General features: G+C 40.2%; 1 protein-coding gene and 1 long non-coding RNA gene across 14 annotated transcripts in view; one reads left to right on the forward strand and one right to left on the reverse strand.

Moving 5' to 3' along the window:
* UNC80 (unc-80 homolog, NALCN channel complex subunit) overlaps positions 1–25,523 on the reverse strand; it is a 197,931-nt gene that overhangs the window by 142,621 nt on the left and 29,787 nt on the right. For 8 of the 13 annotated variants that reach the window (XM_079974821.1, XM_079974815.1, XM_079974814.1 and 5 more), the window contains exons 13-21: positions 13,029–13,397; positions 12,748–12,879; positions 11,370–11,517; positions 10,631–10,779; positions 7,504–7,673; positions 6,640–6,741; positions 2,655–2,863; positions 2,245–2,351; positions 1,365–1,521 (exon numbers count right to left, since the gene is read on the reverse strand). In XM_079974821.1, coding sequence (XP_079830947.1) covers positions 1,365–1,521; positions 2,245–2,351; positions 2,655–2,863; positions 6,640–6,741; positions 7,504–7,673; positions 10,631–10,779; positions 11,370–11,517; positions 12,748–12,879; positions 13,029–13,397 — 1,543 coding nt within the window. The remainder of the gene's footprint in view (positions 1–1,364; positions 1,522–2,244; positions 2,352–2,654; positions 2,864–6,639; positions 6,742–7,503; positions 7,674–10,630; positions 10,780–11,369; positions 11,518–12,747; positions 12,880–13,028; positions 13,398–25,523) is intronic. The other 5 variants (XM_079974817.1, XM_079974825.1, XM_079974823.1 and 2 more) reach the window with 1 other exon arrangement.
* LOC307220561 overlaps positions 17,187–25,523 on the forward strand; it is a 320,367-nt gene continuing 312,030 nt past the window's right edge. The window contains exon 1 of the long non-coding RNA XR_013840926.1: positions 17,187–18,545. This is a non-coding gene — a long non-coding RNA (uncharacterized lncRNA). The remainder of the gene's footprint in view (positions 18,546–25,523) is intronic.

A 25,523-nucleotide genomic window follows, 5' to 3' on the forward strand; every position in this document is an offset into this window, starting at 1 on the left:
TCCATAGAGGAATTCTAGCACCTGGATTTTGAAATTCATGCTACTTGTCTCCAGCTCACAGTTAAACACAAACATTTCAGCTTTGACACTGAAATCTGTTATACAATGACCTGGGTCCAGGCACTGTACTCTGAGTTCAAATAATTTAACACAGTAGTCTATTTCCAAACAATAAACCTATTTGCAGCCACAGAGCTTGCACTTCTCAAACAGAAACTCCTCCCCATAGCATATTGAAAAATGCATCTTTTGAAACTGAGGGGACTTTCAAACCAGTTGATGACATGGCACTGGGGTCTGTTCAAAGGGGAGGAGTCAAAGACCAAAGTCCTTCTGACTTAAGTACAGTCAGGAAGAGCCCAACCACTTTTTCCATTTGGACAGCATCTAATAGCAAGAGCCACTTTATTTGGTACAGAACCCCTCTTTGTTTAGAAATGCATTGTGTGATGGAGCAATGGCCAAAGGAAAAATACACTGATGTAGTAATGTAACTTTCATGTTTGACAATGCAATATGTAATGTTGGATTATGTTGAGTACTATGAAAAATACAGAGAACAAAACTCATTGAGATGGGATGCTGTGTTCCTTTTCCAATACAAAAATAGAAGAATGTCAAGATGCAAGGTTGTTTCCTTGGTAACAAGCTCACATTTGCAACTGGATGGCAGTGAAGTACTTGGAAGAATACAGTTCCTATCATTTTTTTCCAAAATAGGAAAGAAAGTGCTTTTTTCAGATGCCACTGCTTAAAAATAACAAAGCAATTAATTGTTTGTCTCAAAGAATAGTAATTTTGTTGAGAATGCAGAACAGCATCTTTCTAAGAAATGGTATGAAGACACAAGACATGCAAACACAGAAGAAAAGAGATAATTAAAACACATTTTGTACAGGGTTTTCAATTTCATCAGTGCTGAGCTTTACAGAAGATGGTAGATGATCAATAATGGGAGATAAAAGCTGATGGGCGCATTCATAATTTCACATCAAAGAGTGAAATTAAATTTTAGCATAATATGTTTGAAATCAGACCCCTGCTTTCAAATGATTTCCAAATTTCCCCCCTAAAGCTAGAGGGCTTGATTTTTTGGAAGTCCAAATGTTACTTTAGTTTAATTTATTGGCCCATATTTGCTTTTCCTTCTTGGTTAGAATTACACTGAAATCAAAATGGCGTAAAAAGAAAAAAAGAACAAAAATGGCTACAAAGTATGCAGAGCCAGAGAGAGAAGCAGAATGAGTTCAAAAACCATGTTTAAAAAAAGATAAAGGATAAATTGATGAAAGAAAGGAATCAAAGAATGGAGCAGGGGAGGGGAAGCAAAAAAGGACTGAAGAAACAGAACCCTGATTTCTAACCATCTTTTTCTTCTGTGTGATGAAGCTTGGATGGATGTCTTCGGCAGGTGCGCCATTTACCAAGACGCTTGAAGAAATTCTCCTCTTCATCTCGTCCATTCTCCAAGCCACTTCCTGGCCCTCCTTCAGACAGCTTCACGGCACTAGTGAATTTCACCTAAACAAAAAGAAGGTGTGCCATTCATTGTTAATGCCCCTTCTTTAGCTTCTTCTGATGTAACAGTCCCTCATTCCTATTCTTCTACATGCAACATTTTGAAGCTCCCAGAAGACTTACTGCTAAGTGCTGTGGCATAAGTTGAAGAATGAAACACCACTAGGGTCTACTGCAAGACAAAAACTCATGTGCCTTGGCCTTATTTTGCTGCTACATGTGGGCAGCTGGAGTCCTACAAGGAAAGACTTGCTCTTTGAGCACCTCTGCTTCATGGCCTAAGGGAATGGATTTTGTGCTTTTTTCTTGTCAATGTCCCAATATGCACACAGAAAAGCCATAATGGATTATGACTGTGCATAATGGGAAATAGCAACCTACCTAACACATCTGTGGATAAAAGAAATGGACAACATTTAGATACTTAAAACCACCCACAACATTAACAAGTGTAAATGATGCTACCTTAGAACCCATACATGGCTCCTTCCCAGAAAAAGGTGGTTTTAAGAACAATCAAGTACGAGCTTCCAGTAGGGTTGTTCCTAGTCTTTGTGTTGCAGAACAAATTAAGAGACTGTGTATTGCGAAGTGCACATTTTCCATCCTCAGACTTATTCAACTGTTACTGGTCATCTACAAGGAGTGAGACGTGACAAAAACAAGTGCACTACGCATATCTCCATACTTCTTCATCTCTCTATGAGTTCAAGGAAACTTATTTACCTTGGAACTCTGCCGGATGAAAGAGAGCCGGTCCACAGAGCTGATGTCCAGAAGGTCTTCCACACCATCTGCCAGACCAGAAAGGGATGAGCGTTTCAGCCAATTCCCTGTTTGTACAGAGAACATAGAAAAATGTGAGCATGTGTGTGAATCTACCAGCAGTAAATGTGGGTACCAAGGAAGCTACATCACATGACAAAAGGTTGGCACACATGTTTTATATGAAAGAGGTTTTGTACAGAAATGGATGGTAATAAATATGGAGGAAGACTGAATAATATATATTCTCCAGGTGATGCTAAAATATGAACAGAACATTTCTCTGAAAATGTCTGTGCACTGATACATGGAAAAATAGAAAATATATTAAATGTTATATGATAATATCATGTGAAGAGGCATACATTTACCTAAGGGGAGTTTGAGTTTCTTTCGGAGTGAGATCCTCCTTGAGCGAGAGCGGGATCGCCTCTCAGTGGTTGCCCCTGAGTGTGCAGTTGTGCATTCCGAGGTATCCTGCTCCGACTGGCTACTAGTATCACTCGCTGCACTCTGAGATTTGAACATCTTTCGCCAGAAATCTTTGCGCCCTAGGGCTGCTCCTTGCATCTGCTCATCACTGCAATGGAACAAATTGCATGGTTCGTAACGCTTAGCTAATGTACCCAGGAATGCACAAAGAATGGGAGCACCTTACCTTTTCTACTGTGCTCTAGCGGTCAGAGGATTGTGTGACATTTTGTTAGCTTTCTTTGGTGCTCAGCTTTGTCAATAGGCTAGTAAGGCACAACATTGTTCTACTTAACATTTGCTTAGTGTTCTGGATTCTCATAAACACTCAGTACATGGTCCTCTGATCCTTACAACAACCCTGTAAGGTAGGCCAGTGTTACTATCTCTGTACTGCAAATGGCGGGCAATGCCAAGTCTGAGAGAGAGGTTTTCCAAACCCTCTTGATATAATAAGAGGCTGCATACACAGCATGCTGTAGATTTAATCCTGGGAACTGTAGTTTACCCCTCCCAGAGCTACAATTCCCAGCATCAGGATTCTTTAGGGGTGAGGTGAGCTGTACATGTATGGTATGTACACAGCCCAAGGCTACAGGCTTATGGTACTGACTGTTTTTTTTTACTAGAATCACAAGCTCCACTAACTAGAGCACAAGATAGTGACTTTGCACCCCAAGACATTGACTGCCATAATTTGCATAGACAAATAGAAATTACACATGAGTTACTGCAGATCGCAAAACTCTCAAACTGGCTAGCACAGTTGCACAAAGACCCAGCTGTAGGCAACCAATTACCAGTAATATCCATTTTAGAGGTAAGGAACACAAAGGCTGGGTTGTAAAGCTATGAAATGCTGGGTGTCACAAAATATTTTATTTCTTAGATTGCAATTGTCAGGCTATTGGGAGTCAGAAATCCTTACCAATCTACTGTAAATCACTTTAAGATCTCCCAGTGGAACCCAACCCAACTTCCGCCCACCTCTGGTATAAAGGGCTATGCCAAAACAGCGAGGCACTAGAAGTAGCAGCCCATGGACCAACTGATCACCTTTTGGAAAGAATCCTCTCTAATGCTCATGATAATTATTTCACACACACTCTTCAACAAAAAAAGCACTTGTTGTAGGGATGTGTCATTTTCATACCATTGTTCTCAGCCCACTCTTTTAATGTAGAATCATAGAATCATAGAATCATAGAGTTGGAAGAGACCACAAGGGCCATCGAGTCCAACCCCCTGCCAAGCAGGAAACACCATCAGAGCACTCCTGACATAATGGTTGTCAAGCCTCTGCTTAAAGACCTCCAAAGAAGGAGACTCCACCACACTCCTTGGCAGCAAATTCCACTGTCAAACAGCTCTTACTGTCAGGAAGTTCTTCCTAATGTTTAGGTGAAATCTTCCTTCCTGTAGTTTGGAACCATTGCTCCGTGTCTGCTTCTCTGGAGCAGCAGAAAACAACCTTTCTCCCTCCTCTGTGTGACATCTTTTTATATATTTGAACATGGCTATCATATCACCCCTTAACCTCCTCTTCTCCAGACTAAACATGCCCAGCTCCCTTAGCCGTTCTTCATAAGGCATCGTTTCCAGGCCTTTGACCATTTTGGTTGCCCTCCTCTGGACACGTTCCAGTTTGTCCGTGTCCTTCTTGAACTGTGGTGCCCAGAACTGGACACAGTACTCCAGGTGAGGTCTGACCAGAGCAGAATACAGTGGCACTATTACTTCCCTTGATCTAGATGCAATACTCCTATTGATGCAGCCCAGAATTGCATTGGCTTTTTGAGCTGCCGCGTCACACTGTTGGCTCATGTCAAGTTTGTGGTCAACCAAGACTCCTAGATCCTTTTCACATGTACTGCTCTCAAGCCAGGTGTCACCCATCTTGTATTTGTGCCTCTCATTTTTTTTGCCCAAGTGCAATACTTTACATTTCTCCCTATTAAAATTCATCTTGTTTGTTTTGGCCCAGTTCTCTAATCTGTCAAGGTCGTTTTGAAGTGTGATCCTGTCCTCTGGGGTATTAGCCACCCCTCCCAGTTTGGTGTCATTAACTGGCCATTAACTGTTTGGGCAATATTAAATTAAAGATTGAGCTTTATGAAACAAAATATCCAAATAAACAAACCATACACAAATAAGGGTTGTTCTGAGTAATTATCTTTTGTGCCTTTGGTAACTGTACAATCACTCTTCAGTTTAATCCAATGCAATTATTTCTATGGACTTAGATATTTTCTACTCCAGCACTGAGTACTATGCACAAAGAAGTCATTAGGGGGAAGGGAAAGGAAGAGAGAAGGCTGGAAGAATGAAGTGGAGGCAGTGGCAGATGGTAATGTTTTGATTTGGTAGGCAGCTATTTTTAACTTTGCTGTTTTCATTGCAATAAGTAATATACAGCACTTACTTAGGAAAGTGTGGCATTACACAGGTGCAGAAAGCCGTTGTCCCCCCCCCACCCTCAAAAAATAAAAATAAAAATTCTCTGCACATTTATGGACAGAGAAAGAGCTTCCATTTAAATAAATCCAGCTATGATTTTCAGACGAGATTGACTCCATACCTCTTATTTACAAATTAAGACATACCAAAAGATGTTTTTGACTTCATTTATTATTTACACCCACATCTCTGTTGCAAAAAAAAACCCTAAACACACAAAAATCTTTAAAGTGCGAGGGAAATTTGATTTCCATTGCATGCAGTTCCCAATCCTCCAGGGCAGCTTTAGGGGGATGGGTACAGGGGGAGGAGAGGGGGAAATCCATTGCATAAGTAGACCTCAGTCCATGCATGCAACAACTTAGTTCAATTCTGCCCCTTGTGTAGACATTGATAACCTCATCCTTCATTACTTCAACTACAGGCGATGACTGATTAATGCAGGGATCAGCAAATTTTTTTAGCCATGGGCCAGTCCACTGTCACTCACACCTTGTCGCGGGCTGGAGAAGCAGCACCGGGGAGGGGAAGCTAGAAGAAGAGGCAAGGGAGGCAAGAAGTCCCCACCCCCCACTGCTGCCCCTACCTTCCCAGGGGCGGCCACCACCACCACCGCTTCTTCTTGTGGGTAGGCAGAGTGAGCTCGTCTGCTCCACTCTCTGGCCCACAGGAGCACCAGGGCGGCAGCAGACGGATGATGAGCGGCGCGAAAGGGCTGGCTCTGCTTAAAATGGCACTCAGCCAGCTCCCTTCCTCCTCTAGGCAAGGCGGGGAGAAGCCAGGAGGAGGAAGGGAGGAGGCGCCACTACAGGGTGTGTGGGGGGGGGGGAGGGGAGAAATAGAATGGCGCGGGGGGGGGGAATGGTGCAGCCCAAACGAACAGAATCCTCACACCGATCCAAGGACAGTCCGAGGGCCAGATCCTGAAGGCAATTGGGCTTGATCCAGCCCGCGGACCTTAGTTTGCCAACCCCTGGATTAATCTGTGTCCAAAAAACACGTAATCATGCACACACACACAGCACTGAACCCAGAAGTGACTGAAAACATTACTAAATGTGTCACAAAAAAGGTGTAACAGGATGGGGCAGGGCATAATGGGGTGGGGGTGGGGTTGCTTATACACGATTTGCCAACACACGCAGGGGCTGGGAACAAAATATTATTATATTATTTCACAAATGGATTCACAGATGACCCAGTCCCATATTCCATACTTATCCATGGTTTGAACAATTCATGATGGTAGCCTGTCTGTTGCTGTTCTTACGCTTAAATTTAAAGCGTCAGCACAATTCATGCTCAGAAGGGTGAACATTTGTGGGTTACATCAATTAAGGCTAGAATACCCAATAGTGGTGACTAGAATGCTTACCAGATTCCTTGGGAAGACTGAATATACCTTTGAGCTCCAATATATTTACTTACTGCTCTGGAGTCTGCATTGGGCGGCTGGAGATGTAACTGCGGCATTCATCGGGAGCTGAAGACGGTTGTCCTTTGTCAATGACAACACTTCCCACTTCAGATCTATGCAGACGAAACAGCCACATGTACAGTAATATTTTTTTTTGAAACCCCTACCTTGTATTCCTGTAATATGAAGTTGGAGGTCCATGTTCCCATTCTAGGAATTGCCTCATCTGTATGCACTGCCATCACAAATCTGTCATGACAGGCAACATGCACCGAGGTGCTCAAAATGTGCAATAAATAGTTGACGATCCACTTTTAAAGACTCACAGCTTGATACATACTCAGATGTAAGTCTCGCTGTGCTCAAGAAGACTAACTCCCTAGTAAATATGCATAGAATTGCAACATAAACGTGGATAGGACCACACCCCACTTTTCAAACACTCTCTAGAAAGAAACAAGCCTGCAGAGTGAGCTTTAAGTCTGGATCTCACAGGTACAAATTATGATCAAACTTGAGGTGTCTGCTTAAGTCAAGAGTCCTTCAGTCCTGCTTTGTGGATATCTAATGGGGCGGTCTTTGAGATGATGAATAATCTGTGTGCAGCCCTTAAGTGTGCTTCAGAGCCATGGATTTCATTGGACTTCAAGCACACTAAACTGTGCTCTCTGTTGCATCAATATCAACAAGGTCTGAAGAAGAATTGTGTTATAAAAGTTTTTAAGCCCTAGCAAAATTGTGTGAATATCATTTATCTCCTTACTCCTGCATACTCCTTATGCTGAGGTGCTTGGTTCTGCACATTTGCATTAGGGGAAAGGTAGGACAGGGCATCACTCAAACATCTCTGTGCGTTTTGCACTTCGGTTACAAACCTTTTACTGCCTGATGGTTTGGGCTCCTGTTCAGCTGATTCCTCTGCTCTTCTTCCTGGTATCAACTTCTCAGCACTATCCAAAAGGGCACTAAGGGCTACTCTTCTAAAGACATTCCCATGAGCCTCCTTGATAAACTGAACCAGTTGTCGGATGTCACAATACAATCCCTATGGAGTGCAGGATTAGAAAGTGAAAAGGAAAAAAAGAATGAAAGATTTAATGTGTTTGGAAGCCAATTGAAGCAAACATCAGAATCATTTCCCCCGAGTCATGCTTTGAAGCAATATTGGCCCAAGCTTCAGTCCTTTCATTTTCAAGCAGCCGTAACTAAGAATCTCAAAAATATGAAGAAAATTTAACCAATAAAGTGTTTTAGCTTTTTCAAGAGTTGCCATCATCTCACCCAACATGGAAAAAACTCATTCAGGTAAATTAACGGTGATTGGATTAGAAACAAATGTGGATAGGTCGGAGCGAAACAATACAAACTTAAAGCTTTTGCAGATGACCTAGTTTTGACTTTGCAGGAGCCAGAATCTAGTACGAAAAGAGTGTTACAATTGATTCAAGACTTTGGTCGGGTGGTGGGATTTAAATTAAACAAACAGAAAACTAAGGTGTTGGGAAAAAATTTGACAGATATAGAGTCGGAACAGTTTCAGAGAGAGACAGAACTAACTGTGGTTAAAAAAGTAAAGTACCTAGGGGTAAACATAACAGCAAAAAATCTGAGTCTTTTTAAGGATAACTATGAAAAATGTTGGTCTGAAATTAAAAGAGACTTAGACAGTTGGACAAAATTGAAACTTTCTCTGTTAGGCCGAATTGCCGCTATTAAGATGAATGTATTGCCAAAAATGTTGTTTTTGTTTCAAACACTACAGATTGTGGACAAGACGGAGTGCTTCCGGAAGTGGCAGAGAGACATCTCTAAGTTTGTCTGGCAGGGCAAAAAGCCCAGAATTAAGTTTAAGATATTAACTGACGCGAAAGAAAGAGGGGGCTTTGCCCTGCCAGACCTAAAGTTGTACTATGAGGCCGCAGCTTTCTGCTGGCTAAAAGACTGGCTACTTCTCGAGGACACTGACGTTCTGGACTTGGAAGGTTTTAACAATGCTTTTGGATGGCATGCATACTTATGGTATGACAAGGTTAAGATCAATAAGGCCTTTCTGACTGCTTGTCAGAAAAGCAGTGTTTAATGTCTGGACAAAATATAAAGACTTATTGGAAAATAAAACTCCAAGGTGGCTTTCACCGCTGGAAGCTAAGGCCCGAAAAAAACCCAATATGGAGGTCAAATGGCCAAAATATTGGGAAATACTAGAAAAAGATGGAGACAATTGGAAATTGCAGAGTATGGAGAAAATGAAGGATAAAGTGCGAGACTGGTTACACTACGCTCAGATTAAAGAAGTTTTTAAAAATGACAAAAAGTTAGGGTTCCAGGTGGAGAAATCGAAATTGGAAACAGAACTGTTAGAACCTAAGACTAAGGTACTTTCAAGAATGTATAACTTGCTGTTAAAATGGAACACACAAGATGAAATGGTTAAATCGGCTATGATAAAGTGGGCACAGGATATTGGGTACAACATTATGTTTCAGGACTGGGAAAGGTTGTGGACCACTGGGTTGAACTTCACTGCATGTAATGCTTTGAAGGAAAATGTAATGAAAATGATATATAGATGGTACATGACCCCAGTCAAGCTTGCAAAGATATACCATGTGTCTGATAATAAATGTTGGAAATGTAAAGAAGCTGAAGGAACATTTTTTCACCTCTGGTGGACTTGCCCTAGAGTGAAGGTTTTCTGGGAAATGATTTATAATGAACTGAAAGAGGTATTTAAGTATACTTTCCCCAAGAAACCAGAGGCCTTCCTCCTGGGTATTGTCGGCCAGAGGGTGATAAAGAAGGACAGAACTTTCTTTCTGTATGCAACAACAGCAGCAAGGATACTCATCGCTAAGCACTGGAAAACCCAAGATCTACCCACACTGGAAGAATGGCAGATGCAACTGATAGACTATATGGAATTGGCTGAGATGACCGGCAGAATCCGAGACCTGGGAGAGGAGAGGGTTGAAGAAGACTGGAAGAAATTTAGGATTTATTTACAAATAAAATTGTAATTTAATTGGATGTTAAGAAGGATGCCAGATCATAAACAATTGAGCACCACTAAATTAGACGTAATCTGGATGATAAATGAGATTGAGGAAAATATAAATTTTTTGGAGAATTATTAGATTAAATTAAATGAATGAGACTTAAGAATGTAAACAAGTTGATAAATTGCTGGAAAAAGTTTTACAATGATGCAAGTGGGAGCGGGGGACGTGAGGGAGTCCAAAGAAGCTCTGAAAATATGTTATGACACATGTCTTATTGTTTATTATTTTTGCACTTTTGTATTTAAAAAATCTCAATAAATATTTTTTTTTTTTTTAAAAAGAAACAAATGTGGATATTTTACATAAAGATTTTGAGAACTGCAGAGCAGATTCTGGAAGGCAACATGATTTTCCACTGAGAGAAGTGGCACAGCTCTAGTATACAGAGGATTTAAATTTGTGTTACAGTGGTGCCTCGCAAGACGAAAAGAATCCGTTCCACGATTCTCTTCGTCTAGCGGTTTTTTCGTCTTGCGAAGCAAGCCCATTGACGGCTTAGCGGATTAGCGCTTGTCAGGGGTCAGCGGCTTAGAAGCTTTTAGCGATCAGCTGTTAAGCGGCTTATCAGCGGATCAGCTGATAAGCGGCTTAGGGCTTAGGAAAAGGGGGGGGGGGGAGGGGAAAAAACCCGCAGGAACTCAGAAGACATTTTCGTCTTGCGAAGCAAGCCCATAGGGAAATTCGTTTTGCGAAGCGCCTCCAAAACGGAAAACCCTTTCGTCTAGTGGGTTTTCCGTCTTGCGAGGCGTTCGTCTTGCGGGGCACCACTGTAATTGGAAATCTTTGTCAAAACTGGAGGCAAAAGAAGTGCACACAGTCAACATTTTCCTTATGGATGAACTCTGTCTGGTGCTCTCTCAGGTCAACAATAGTATCAATACTTAGGCCACTAAAACAGTATGGAGTGAAATTAATTGTGCTAGGGTTTCAGTGTTGTCCTTACCAGATTCTCGGGGCTATGAAGCTCATGTGTAGTAGAGGCACAGCGGGTGATAAGCGATTTGAACATAGCACTGACAATAATACCTTCCACACTTTGGGCAGTAGACTTGTTGTCCACTGTCGTGAAATTATTTCCAAAACCAGCCTTGTCTGCAAAACGCAAGCATTAAATAGTCAAGTTGAACTGTTCGGTTTTCACAAAAAAATGGCAAAATCTGAATCAATAATACTCTTGACATCTACAGCTCCTATGTTTTGTAGCAGTGTCATTTCTCTTAAGGAATCTTATGATAACAGCCTATATTTACTAAGATTTTATTAAAGCTTTTCCATAATACAATAAGATAAAATAAGCTAAAATAAAATAATCTAAATAAAAACAAAAACACACATTCTTCTCTCAAAGGTAGCTCTTAACCCTTATCTCACTCAGAAAGCGGTGGACCCTCCCAGCTCTCACCTGGGAGCTTTCCTTTCTTCTCCCAGTCTCTCACCCTGTGAGATCTTCCCTTCCCTGCATCTCTCTCAGGGTCCTTCCACCACCCACCTACCAGTTTCATGCGTGTGCAGTCTTTGGGCTCGGACAACAGTCCATAGCAGAGGACATCAAAGGAAAGGAAGGAAGGAAGGAAGGAAGGAAGGAAGGAAGGAAGGAAGAAGAGAGGAAGATTTTTTTAAAGGAAAAAAAGAAAAATAAAGTGTGTGGGGGGGAGGGCTTTCCAACAACAGCTTATACTTACTGTCAGTGACTGGCTCCATGCAGAAACCTAGCAATGCATGTAAAAAATCCACCACATTGTTGAGTGAATCCTTGTTTACATAATCCCTCATGGTTTGCCGGAACTGCATCTTATCCAGCTTGTACAACTTTGTGAGGCAATTCTGAGCCTATGGAGGGAAGATCAGGCACTTAGGTTCTGGTGACAGCAACCATTTATTATCTGGAGAACAAAGAAAGAAACTGAGCCTGGAACAGCCCTGCGTCTCTTCTTCATTGGCCATGTGTACTAAATGAGAAGGCGTAAAAAATGCTCCCAGTGACAGAGCTTCAATGTGAAGGGACAAAAAAATAATTGATAACAGTTGGTCATGGGTTATCTATTACAACACATGACAGGAGAGATTAATGGACACACAGGGTTGCGATTTTCATAGGGGAGCCGTGCGTCACCCAGAGCATGCATTTCTGCCCTTCGTTCAACTCCCACACCAAACTTTGGTTCCCATGCAGTGCCAGCAAGGGGTACAGTCTTGGCAAGTCTTGCCCTATTGAGGATGCTGTGTCTTAGGGATGACTGGTTAATCTTGGATTCCATTTGGCCAACTCTTTCAGTTCTCCAGATGCTATTGGATCCAGTCTAGCCAGGACATGCAAATGCATGCACATGTACACACAGACTGAAAAATCAGAGCAGTTCAACCAAAGCTGACCATGATGCAGTCCCATTAAGTGGGCATTGATGTAAATGGTTAAAAAAAATGGTTGCCCAACAGTACAACACGGGGGCAGCCGTTGTTTTGAATGGATGGTGGTATTTTGTGCACAGAATTACACAGGAAGTACTGTGTGACCACTTCCTGCATCATTTTTAAAGCATCTTTACCTGGTGTGGCAGAGGTGCCATGCTTTGAAGCTGTTCTAACCAGCTTTACACTGTTATAAGCAAGAATGAATCAATTTATTTCGGTCACTGACCAGAGGGCAAATAAGCAAGAAAAATGGCAGGATGCCATTGGAACTCACAAATATTCAAGTGTGTTTGTATAAAAGTTTGTGTGTGGACTTTTTAGAATTTCCCTGGAATTATCCTAAAAGAGCTATACAGAAATGTGCTGGGGTGTGTTTTTAAATGTCTACATGTAGAAGCAAGATGGGGCAGATTAGGAGGGATTCCTCTATTTCTAGCTGGAGCATTCACATACAGCACAATGCCCCTTACTCACTCCTGTCCTCTGGTGCTAAATCACAGGCTTCACAGTTAAGAATCATGAGTGCAGAAGGTCTTGCCTTCCGCATACAATTCCAGACCGAGATGAACGTTGTGAGCTGCTCAGACCAGGAACTCTACAAAATGGTTTAAGAATCCTGCTTCCATCCATTGTTCTGCCATGGCATACCTGATGTCTCAGCCGGTCTCCAGAGAGCCCACGGTGACCTTCTCCACAGCCATATGCACAGCCCAGAGACTTCACAATTTTTATCAGCATTGTCAGGGCCAACCTGTGTGTGCTTGCTGGAGTGCTTTCCTCCTTAGCAACAGGGGGGAAGAGACAACAATATCCCATTTTATTGCATGAAGCAGATGTATATAACATTCCAGGTTGTTTTTGTGCTCCCAGACAATCCAATCTAAAACAATGAACAGTGGGTTAATCAGCCTCATATAACCAACATTTACCTTGTCTTCCTTTTTATCATTCTTTTCATAAGGTCTTCCTCCACCTTCTCCTCCTCCGTCACCTCCTCCTCCATCTCCTCCACCACTTTCTCCACCTCCTTCTTCTCCACCGCCATCTCCAGCTGCACTGGCTGGGGCAACCCCAAATCCAGAGGTTGAACTACTCAGAGCCCCCTTGAGTTGGAAGGAGGTCTCGCTTTGTCTCTTCTCACTGGGTTCATTCTCTTTGTTGTCACTTTTCCTTCTGATCTTCTCCACGCAGGGCACCACACCAAGCTGAAGCAGGCATTCCACAATATTGAGGGCCACATCACAGATTCGGGAGCTGATGTCGTGATTCAGGACCAAGAAAACAGCCTTGAGAACCACCTTGGAGGATGAAAAGCAAGATGTTGCAAACAATTTTGTTCTTAAAGACAGCTTTCAAAATCCGGAGGCGGCGCCAATGGCAATGGCGGTCCCCTTCTGATCTAGAGGGGGAAGCTCCGCGGAAACGGGTCGTCCACTACGGCGAAGCGGAGACCCTCGTGAAAAAAAATCACAGACAGAAGAAGCCTGCAACCGTGGGACTCATCGGGCACCGTTAGCGCCCCCCGAATCTGTGAAGGGACCTCGCAAGGGGTTCCGGAGCGTAACGGGGTTGGCGCGGTGCTGTGAGTCGATCGCTCTTTCCGTGGGGTGAAGCCGCAAAGCTGTTGCCGGACCAGTCGGCTGTTAAACAACTACCCGTCAGTAGGTGAAGTTTTATGAATTTGGGACTAAAGAAAAAAAAAAAGCTTGAATTTGGCACTGAACCAGGAAGGCGCAACCAGGAAGTCCGCCTCCTGGCTTTGTTTAAGATTTCAAAGCAAAGACTCTTAATTCTAATGTCTTGGAGAGTGGACCTGTAAAAGTTTAAATCTGAGCATCAAAGAGAAGAACTCCCCCTCAAGTAAAGAGAGGGGGGAAGAGGATAATTTGATCGTTTCTCTTTCTTTTGTGGATCTAAAAAAAAAAGGGAAACTAGCGAACTCCCAGTAACGGGCTGTCAGGCTGCTTAGAACTGTCAGGCTGCTTTGAACTGTTACATTGAAACTCGCACCATCCATAGACATTGTAACTTCGGTATGATCAACTCTGCAAAAAGTGATGCCTTTTGAAGGTTTTCCTATGATTTGCAACTGTTGCTAGCTTTCAAGGGACACTTTGGAAAGTTGGGAAAAGACTTGTAAATTGTAACTTTAAAGATAGATACAGTGTCCCCCTAGAGGAACATTGAGACTGTGCACTTACTGGGGGAATTTTCCATTCCTGGCTTTGGGGATTTTCCACGGGAAGAACTAACTGTGGGACTGACCTTGACTCATAGACAGAAGTGGGATGACCGGCAGGACAACAAGGTCAACTAAAACTAAAACACAGCAGCCAAGCATAATTTCTCAGCAACTCAGCAACTCAGCAACTGTTCCTAGTCTCCCTGTGACACAGGAGGAAGATTCAGACCAAACCAGGCCTAAAGGAATGGCTTCAGGAGAGGACTTTACCTCGGTGTTAAATAATTTTTATGAAAAATTGGAAGGCCTAAGTAAGCAAGTGACTGAACAATAAAGTAAAATTGACCAAAACACTGCTAGTATTAATAATTTGAGTCAGCAAGTGAATTCAAATGCACAATCTATTGGAAAATTATTGGAAGAAACTGCGTCAAATCGAAAAACAGCAGAGGAGGCAAAGGAAAAAGTAGTGGCTGTGGAAGAAGAAATAAAGCCGATGCGCAAACAGATTGGGGAACATCAGGCACTTCTGTCTATGATAGAACTGAAAAATAAAGAGAGTAATCTGAGGATCAGGGCAGTACCAGAACTTGAAAAAGAGAATTTAAGTGAGTACCTTACACAGGAATTTGAAGAATTTGGTCTCTGGAAGAGGATAAAGACTTTAAGATAGTAAGTGCGTTTAGACTTGGAAAGGGAGGGAGGAAAATCAGGTCGAGAGACTGTTTGATCTCCCTCAGAACAAAGGAAGAGAGAGATAAGATATTGAGTGCGCACTTCCAGAAGACCTTGGAGATCAAAGACGCAAGAGTGGAAATTTATAAGGATATTCCAAAACATTTGCTTGAACTCAGAGCTAACTACAGAGACTTAGTGGCCCTATTGAGAAGCAACAGAATTGTCTTTAGATGGGAATTCCCCCAGGGGCTGTCCTTTACCTTTAAAGGGAAAAAAGTTAAAATAAGATCAGTTGAAGACAAGGAAAAATTTTTGAGTGACCACAGAGAAGACCTTCAAAAAGGGGTTGAGGAAGAACTAAGAGCCTTAAGATCCGGAGCATTAGGCTCAGCACTTGCACCTTTGGGATCTGACAAATTAGGGAAAGTGATACCACTGTCAAAGGAGGAAGAACTTTTGGGAGCAGTAGGAGGAAAATAGAACTACCACATCATGTCTCTGCCACTATTAAGTTGGAACATTCATGGTCTAAATTCCCCAGAGAAGAGGAGGAAAGTCTTTCATTTATTAAAAAAGGAACAATTGGACTTAATTTGTTTACAGGAAACACACGTGATTAGGCTACACAGGAAAGTATTGATTAATAAAAGACTGGGTCAAGAGTTTATCTCATCGGACAAGGTTAAAAAGAGAGGAGTGGTTATCTACGCAAAAGAAAGCCTATCACCAAAATTTCTTTTTAAAGATGAACAAGGAAGAATTTTGGCAATTGAAATTCAATCCCAAGGAGAAAAATTTCTGATCTTAGGAATCTACGCACCAAATGAAGGGAAATCGGAGTTTTACAAGAAGTTGCATGAGACACTCCTGGACTACATGGACTACAACAACATTATCATGATGGGAGATATGAACGGAGTGGTATCTACGAACATGGACAAGGCACAGAAACAGTCTCTAACAAAAGAGGGCAGACTACCGAAAACTTTTTTTGAACTGACTGACAATATGGATTTAATTGATATTTGGAGAACCAAGAACCCCCTTGGAAGAGAAGGTACATTCTTTTCTGAAGCCAAACTGACATGGACTAGAATTGACCAAATATGGACAACTAGAGTACTGGCACCTAAGATAAGAAAGGTGGAAATCTGCCCAAAAACTTGCTCCGACCATAATGCTGTAAAGATGGAAATGAAACTAACACCAATCGGTTCCTTTAGATGGAAGATGAATGACACCTTATTAAGAGATCAAGAGATTATTAAGAAGGCACAAAAGACATTGAGAGACTATTTTGAAGTAAATTTGAAAACTACGGTGGAAAAAAGAGTAATCTGGGATGCAAGTAAAGTGGTTATGAGAGGGTTTCTAATTCAACAGAATGCAATAAAAAAGAGGACTCAAAATGAGAAAAAAGAAAAAAAATTGGAGAAAATAAAAGAGAGAAGAAATTAAGATCAAAACCAAAGTCACAAGAGATTCTGAGAGAAATTAAGTTATATCAAGTATAATATATGAAATTGATAAATCAAGAAGTAGAATGGAAAATTAAACAGATGAGACAAAAGACATTTGAATCGGCCAATAAATGTGGAAAATTGCTAGCTTGGCAGTTGAAAAAAAGACAGAAGTTAAATACTATTACAAATCTTGAGATAGAAGGAAAGGACATTCAGAATCCAGTGGAGATTAGAAGGTGCTTCCAGAGATACTTTAAACAACTTTACACACAAGGGCCACAGAAAGAGACTGATATAGACCAATTTTTAAGAACTAATGGACTACAAAAAAATTCTCAAGAAAATAAGATAATGCTGAACCATAAAATCACAGAACAGGAGATTGAAGGTGCCATTCAGAACATGCAATTGGGCAAATCTCCAGGGCCGGATGGGTTAACCTCCAAGTACTATAGAACCCTGAAAAACTATTTAGCTCAACCACTAAAGGAGGTTTGTAACAAAATTATGGAGGGGAAGAAGGCGCCTGAGTCGTGGAAAGAAGCTTTTATTACACTTATACCAAAAATTGAGTCTGAAAAGACACAACTTAAGAACCACTGCCCCATATCCCTATTAAACGTGGATCACAAAATTTTTGCTGACATTTTGGCTAACAGATTAAAAAAGGTATTAGTTGAAGAGATACATAAGGACCAAGCTGGCTTTCTCCCAGGTAGACACTTGTCTGCCAATACATGAAATATAATTAACATTTTGGAGAAATTACAAATGAATATTAACACAAAAGCAGTTTTAATTTTTATTGATGCGGAGAAGGCCTTTGACAATATTTCTTGGAATTTCATGAAGAAAAACCTTCAGGGAATGGGGGTGGGACAAGGGTTTGAAAATGGTATAAGTGCAATTTATTCAGAACAAAAGGCTAAATTGATAGTTAATAATGTGGTGACAGAAGAATTTAAGATAGAAAAAGGAACACGACAGGGTTGCCCTATCTCTCCATTACTTTTTATTTCGGTCCTGGAGGTTCTGCTGAATATGATTAGAAGGGACCGTTTGATTAAAGGTATTCAGGTCGGAGTTAAACAATATAAATTGAAGGCTTTTGCAGATGACTTGGTTTTGACACTACAGGAGCCAGAATCTAGTACGAAAAGGGTATTAGAACTGATTCAAGAATTTGGTCATGTGGCAGGATTTAAATTGAACAAGTCAAAAACTAAGGTTTTAGAGAAAAATTTAACACCAATTGAAAAAGAAAGGTTTCAGAATGAGACAGGTTTGACTGTGGTTAAGAAAGTGAAATACTTGGGGATTAATATGACAGCAAAAAAATTGAATTTATTCAAAGATAACTATGAGAAATGTTGGTTAGAAGTTAAAAAAGATCTAGAAATATGGTCAAAATTGAAGCTTTCCTTGTTGGGTCGAATTGCAGTTATAAAGATGAATGTATTGCCAAAGATGTCATTTTTGTTTCAAACTTTGCAGATTGTGGACAAGATGGACTGTTTCAAGAAGTGGCAAAGAGATATTTCTAGATTTGTCTGGCAGGGCAAAAAGCCCAGAATAAAATTTAAAATATTAACTGACGCAAAGGAAAGAGGTGGGTTTGCCCTACCAGACTTTAAACTTTACTATGAATCAGCAGCATTCTGCTGGTTGAAAGACTGGCTGCTTCTTGAGAACACTGACATTTTGGATTTAGAAGGTTTTAACAATGTTTTTGGGTGGCATGCATATCTGTGGTACGACAAGGTTAAAGCGCATAAGGCATTTAAAAACCATATTGTCAGGAAAGCATTGTTTAATGTCTGGACAAGATACAAAGATTTATTGGAAAATAAGACCCCAAGGTGGTTGTCACCTATGGAAGCAAAGGCTTTGAAAAGACTCAATATGGAGGCCAAATGGCTGAAATATTGGGAGATATTAGAACAAGAAGGAGACAAATTGAAATTGCAGAGTTTTGAGAAACTAAAAGATAAAGTGCGAGATTAGTTTCATTATCATCAAATAAGAGAGGCCTATAATTTGGACAAAAAAATGGGCTTCCAGGTGGAAAAATCAAAATTGGAAACAGAACTGTTAGAACCTAAAACTAAGATACTATCAAGAATGTATAACTTGCTGTTAAAATGGAATACACAGGATGAAACGGTTAAATCAGCTATGATTAAATGGGCACAAGACATTGGTCATAACATTATGTTTGCTGACTGGGAACAGTTGTGGACCACCGGCATGAAATTTACGGCATGTAATGCCTTAAGAGAGAATATTATGAAAATGATTTACAGGTGGTACATGACCCCAGTCAAGCTTGCAAAAATCTATCACTCGCCTGATAATAAATGTTGGAAATGTAAAGAAACTGAGGGTACATTCTTTCACCTTTGGTGGACGTGCCCAAAGATTAAGGCTTTCTGGGAAATGATCTATAATGAACTGAAAAAGGTATTTAAATATACCTTCCTTAAGAAACCAGAGGCCTTTCTCCTGGGCATGGTCGGCCAATTGGTGCCAAAGAAAGACAGAACATTTTTTATGTATGCAACAACAGCAGCAAGAATACTCATCGCAAAGCATTGGAAGACACAAGATTTACCCACCTTGGAAGAATGGCAGATGCAAGTAATAGACTATATGGAGATGGCAGAAATGACTGGCAGAATCCGAGACCTGGGAGAAGAGTCGGTGGAAGAGGATTGGAAGAAGTTCAAAGACTACTTGCAGGAACACTGCAAAATTTATGAATGTTAAAATGATGTTGGATATAAAAATAATATGGCATTAGTGACAAAGTTAGAAAGAGTATGCAAAAATGAATTAAAAAAGGGTGAAAGACTAGAGTTATATTATGTCAAATTTAAACAATATGGTATAAGTGATTAAGTTATAAGGAATAGGTAAGAACGAATTAAAAAGAGAAGAAAGATCGGAGACATAATAGGTTGAATTATATAATTAACAATGAGATTTGAAAGAGGGTAAGGATTTGCTGAATTTGATTGGGTAAATGGGAACACAAAAAAGGGAGGTGTGAGGAAGTCAAGAAACAGGGTTAAATAAGTATAAAGCTAAAAATTGGATTTTTTCTTTTTTACATTTTTTATTATCTTTTTTGATGATTTTTTGTGTACTTTTTGTGTAGTTTTTCTGCATTTTTGGTTATGTTTGTTTTCTTTTACTTTGTTGTATGTATGCATATGTTTTTTTTGTAAAACCTTAATAAATATCTTATAAAAAAACAAAAACAAAATCCAGGCTGAGCTGGCAGCAAAGACAGATTTTGCCATGGGATTCACTGCGGGAACTTTTATGTGGTCATTTACAAAGCATGGTTGGTACACCACTTCAAAGTGAGCTTGGTTGTGGCGTGATGTGCTGTGCACTGAGGTGTATGCCATTTGTAGAAGCTTACCAAAGCAAGTCTCTGTCTTTACTCTTCAGCCAGAATTGATCTAGGTCATGTTTCTAACAGAGTTGCCTTTTAGCGAAACCATAATGAACATGTCATAAGAGGTGAGAGAGTAATGCACCAGCCGCAGCAGTTGTTGAAAAAGTACTTTGGGATCAGAAACTGAGAGTGTTTCATGACTGGACAGTCATTAGTCTTTCACCTCACAGGTTCAATTTAGAGGGAGTTTCTGTCAAGTGCAAATTGCAGGGGTGAGGGACCTGATTCATAATGAGACCACAGTGGAAGTCAATGCACAGAAATGGACAGTCCTTCAAATTGCTATTTATATGTTTATTCTTATTTCTTATATTTATTCCTCGCAAAATAAATATTTATCCAAGAACTCCAAGTGGTTTACATATATTTAGAAAATTAAAAATGCAGACTTCCAGCGGAGCCATGGCCATTGAAAAGAAGTGCAAGATAGCCCTCCCGGGAATCTAGAGCAACACGGGGTGTTTTAGAAGTTTAGCGAAGGCTAGGCGGACCTCGGAACCTCAAGAGGATTATCTTGGGGGACGTGGCACCCGGCGGTGCCCGGTCGTGCTCTCCTGCTCCCCAGGTTTTGCTAATAAATCCAGAGATGGGATCAAGCTGCAGGCACGAAGGGGAGGCAGCACTAACCCCGCGCTGTGCAGTCTCAGGCTTCTAATGAAAGTGGCAAGCTTCCAAGAATCAAAAAAAAAGAACCTGGAACTATAATTGGGAAAGTTTATTTGACCATCGCATTAAAATTTAACTTATTAAGATTTGGAGTGTTGAGGGGTGAAAAAAGGGAGTCCGTCCCGGCAGCTGGGAGAAGATGGCGTATGGCGGAAGGCTGCAGGAAGGAGCAAGGAAAGAAATTATCTGCTGAGTGAGTGTTACTAAAAGACCTCGGTTACTTTGTTTAAAGTGCCGAGGCTGATTTTTTTATAAGAAATAACTGTGTGGCAAGTGAAGTAGAGTGGAGGAGTCTCCCTTTTGGTTCTGGTCGGAGTTCAACCTGTCAGTGGCTTAAAATCTGAACTCGACACACTTCACCATTTTCTGACGGAGAACGTTTTGCCAGTTCTAGCGGGCAAAAATCAGCAAAGGCTTTGATTAGTGAACTATTGTGGAACTTTGGAAAAGTGTAAGGTAAAGGTAAAGGTACCCCTGCCCGTACGGGCCAGTCTTGACAGACTCTGGGGTTGTGCGCCCATCTCACTTAAGAGGCCAGGGGCCAGCGCTGTCCGGAGACACTTCCGGGTCACGTGGCCAGCGTGACATCGCTGCTCTGGCGAGCCAGAGCCGCACACGGAAATGCCGTTTACCTTCCCGCTGGTAAGCGGTCCCTATTTATCTACTTGCACCCGGAGGTGCTTTCGAACTGCTAGGTTGGCAGGCGCTGGGACAGAGCAGCGGGAGCGCACCCCGCCGCAGGGATTCGAACCGCCGACCTTTCGATCGGCAAGTCCTAGGCGCTGAGGCTTTAACCCACAGCGCCACCTGCGTCCCCTTGGAAAAGTGTAAGACTTGGCTAAAGGCTTTCACTTGGTTTATCACAGTTTAGGCGAAGGGAGCTTGGTCGTCGGGACTTTTTTTTAAAAAAAAAAAACCTCTGCTCTTCTATCAGAGGAGAGTGCCGGAAACTCTGTATTTAATTGCACTTGGAATTTGTGTCGGTTCTCTGGGCTATCTACTGCCTTGAATTAAGCCAACAAGCGGCTGAAAAATAAGAAAAACCCCAACTGGATTACAAATATTTGGTCTCCTGGGATATCCACTGTTTTGGATTAAGCCGTCAAGTGGCTGAAAAATAATAAACTTCAACTGGATTACAAATATCTTTTTATTTTCTTCCTTTCCTTTCTTTGAACACAGCATCGTGGCAGAGAAAGAAATCGAAAGTAACTTTGTTTAAGGACTTGGCATTTATGCATTAGCTGCCACCGAGTGGAGTTGAGGGGAACTGTACCTAAGAGAAAAGTTAGAACGGATTTGCAACCCCTGGAGGAGGATAGTAAAATTGCATAGAAGAATTTAAAATTTGGTTATTGATTTTAACAGTAAAAAAGATTCTATGGCTGGGAAAAAGGGAACGGGCACCCCAGGGGAAAGACAGGAAAATGGGAAAGGATGGTAAGGAAATTAAAGATTATGACAGTTTAATAGTGGAAATAAGGAAGGAATTCAAACAAAATGAACAATATATGGAGAAAAAATATTGGAGGTTAAGGAGACTTTAGATAAGAAACTAGAGGGAGTAGTGAGGGAATTGACAAGTAAAGTAAAAGATCTTGCAGTTAGATCTAAGACACTGGAAGACTCAATGAGTCAAACATAGAAAGAATTGAAGGAGACAAAGAGGGAGACAGAACAGGTCAGAGGAGAGGTAACACAAGAAGTGATGTTGGATAATATGGCTTTTTTGGAGATGAGACAAAAACAATTGAACTTGAAATTTAGAGGAATCCCTGAGGAAGCAAATCAGAATATAAGGGCCAAAATAATTAGAGAATTACCAATTTGGATATATTTAAAAGAAGAAGACATCGAATTTACAATTGGAAATGCATTTAGAATAAAAGTAAAGTCAGCAAAAGCAAAAGTGAAGAAATTACCAGGAGATGTCTTGGTAATGTTTAATTCAATGGATATGAGGAATGAAATTCTGAGACTGAATTATAATAGAAATTTATGTATTGAAGGGAAGAAAATTATCATATTTAAAGAGATTCCATCCAGATTTTTATGAAAAAGGGACATTTATAAACAACTGGTTGGATTGTTGAAGAAAAATGGGATACAGCACAGGTGGGAATTCCTGGAAGGAATTTCCTTCTATTACAAAGACAAAAGGTTCAAATTAAGTAGCCTTCAAGAACTAGAGAAATTCTCCTGGAGATATGACAAAGAGTTGGGAAAAATAGAGAAAGCTAGACCAGGACGGGACCAGAGGGAGGAAGAAAAAAAGGAAGAAGAGAAGGAAGAAGAAAAAGAGGAGGAGGAGGAGGAAGAAGAAGAAGAAAAAGAGGATAATAACAAAGCTCCCCAAACTTAACTTAAATTTGACAAGAGACTTAAATAAACTGGATAATGGCTCTGAAAATAATATCATGGAATGTGTATGGACTTAACAATAAAAATAAAAGGGATAAAATTGAACATGTTTTGATTAAACGGAATTTAGAACAAAATTTGTTTGCAAGAAACACATGTTGCAAGGAAACATAAAAAGATTTTAAGTAACAAAAGGTTGGGGAGAGACTTTATAACCTCAGACATAAATAAAAAACGAAGGGTGGTATTGTACATAAAAGAGAAATACAATCCAAAATTAATTTACAAAGATGAGGTAGGGAGAGTGTTGATTGTACAAATCATGTTCCAAGGTGAAAAGCTGATCATTGCGGGAATTTACGCACCTATTGACAAGAAAGCTGACTTTTACCTAAAACTTAATAGAATACTATTAGAGATAGTATGGATCAGAGAGTGATGTTAATGGGAGACTTTAATGGAGTGGTTGTGCCAGATTTAGACAGATCAGGGAAAAGATGAAATGTAAATGAAGGCAAACTACCAAAAATATTCTTTGACATGGTAAATACTATGGGATTAATTGACATTTGGAGACTCAAAAACCCAACAACAAAACAGTTCACGTTCTTTTCAGAATCAAATCAAAGTTCTGGCAGAATGGAATAACTTTGGATTTCTAAGGAGTTTGTTCCAAGAGTTTCAAAAACTGAGATCTCCCCAAGGAGCATAATTCACTATATATGGAACTAAAAGGGAAAGACCCCACATCTTTCAGATGGAGAATGAATGAAAGTTTATTCAACGATCAAAAGATAGTAGAAAAAGCAAAAGAGGCAATTGCAGAATATTTTAAATGGAATTTAAATAAAGGAACTCCTATTGAAACAGTGTGGGATGCAAGCAAAGCACTGATGCGAGGTTTCTTGATTCAAAAGAACAGTTTTCAGAAAAGAGGAAAGGAGGAGAAGAAAGAAGAAATCCTGGCTCACCTCCTGGAGAATGAGAGACTGCTAACAATAAAACTAAAGGATGAGTCAATAAAACAAAGTATTAAATTGTTGCAGACCCAGTTCTTCATGGTGGTAAACCAGGAAGTAGAGTGGAGAATAATGACAATGAGACAAATTAATTTTGAATCGGCTAACAAAATTGGGAAACTCTTGGCATAGCAATTAAAGGTTAAACAAAAACAAAATACAATTTGTAAGATAAAAGATGTAGATGGGACAGTGGAAGAGCCTAAGGAAATTAGGAAAAATTTTCAGAAATTTTACATGGACTTGTATCAAAAAGAGAAGGAAGACATTAAGAAAATAGAAAACTATATACAAAAGCATAAATTACAGCAGATTCCCATAGGAGAAAAAGAACAGCTAAATCAGACAATAACAGAACAAGAAATTGAGAAGGCAATAAAAAGAATGAATATTGGAAAAGCCCCAGGCCCAGATGGCGTCTCAGCAAAATATTATAAGACATTAGCAGGTCAATTAACACCCGTGCTATGTGAAGTTATGAATAATATTCTGAAAGAAGGAAAGATCCCAAATACTTGGAAAGAAGCCTACATTACCTTGATCCCAAAGAAAGACACAGATGGTTTGAACGTGAAAAGCTATAGGCCTATTTCGTTATTGAACAACAACTATAAGTTATTTGCGGATATACTGGCTGATAGACTACAAAAGGTGTTAAATGAAGTAATCCACAAAGATCAAGCCGGCTTGATCAAGACAGTTGAAGGATAATGTGAGAAATATAGTAGACATAATTGAATATTGGAGATGAGAAATGAAAAACAGGTAACGTTAATGTTTATTGACGCCGAAAAAGCGTTTGATAATGTTATAATGGCACTTTATGAAAGAAAATTTAAAAATAATGGGATTAGGAGAAATGTTTTTGAAAGGCATTGATGCTATATATTCAGAGCAAAAAGCCAAACTTATTATTAACAATAATTTATCAGACAATTTTGAGATCTCCAAAGGTACTAGGCAGGAGTGCCCTTTGTCACCCTTGCTGTTTATTACTGTTTTGGAAGTGTTGAATAAGAATTTGAGAGAAGTGTCAGAAATCAGAGGTGTAAAGGTGGGAACAAAAGAGCACAAGGTGAAAGCCTTCGCTGACAATTTAGTCTTAACTGTTGAAGATCCAAAGAACAGTGTAAGAGAAGCTTTAGAGAGAATGGAGGACTTTGGAAAGGTATCAGGATTTAAACTTAACAAAAATAAAACCAAAATGTTAGCAAAGAATATGAATAAAGAAGAATAGAGGAATATGAATAAAGAAGAATAGAGGAATTGCAATACATGTCAGGAATTATGGTGGTTAAGAAAGTGAAATATCTTGGAATTTGGTTGACAATGAAAAATATTAATCTGTTCAAAGACAATTATGAAAACACATGGAAGGAGAAATTAAGAGGGATTTAGATATTTGGAGCACTGAAATTGTCATTCCTGGGTAGAATTATCAGTGATAAAGATGAACGTTTTACCTAGAATGTTATTCCTATTCCAAACAATTCCAGTAATGAGAGGGACGGGGCAACTCAAAGATTGGCAAAAATCATTATCAAGATTCATCTGGCAAGGGAAAAAGCAGAGGATTAAAATGAAAATATTAA

This window comes from Podarcis cretensis (assembly GCF_951804945.1).
Source record: "Podarcis cretensis genome assembly, chromosome: 1".
NCBI classification, from domain to species: domain Eukaryota; kingdom Metazoa; phylum Chordata; class Lepidosauria; order Squamata; family Lacertidae; genus Podarcis; species Podarcis cretensis.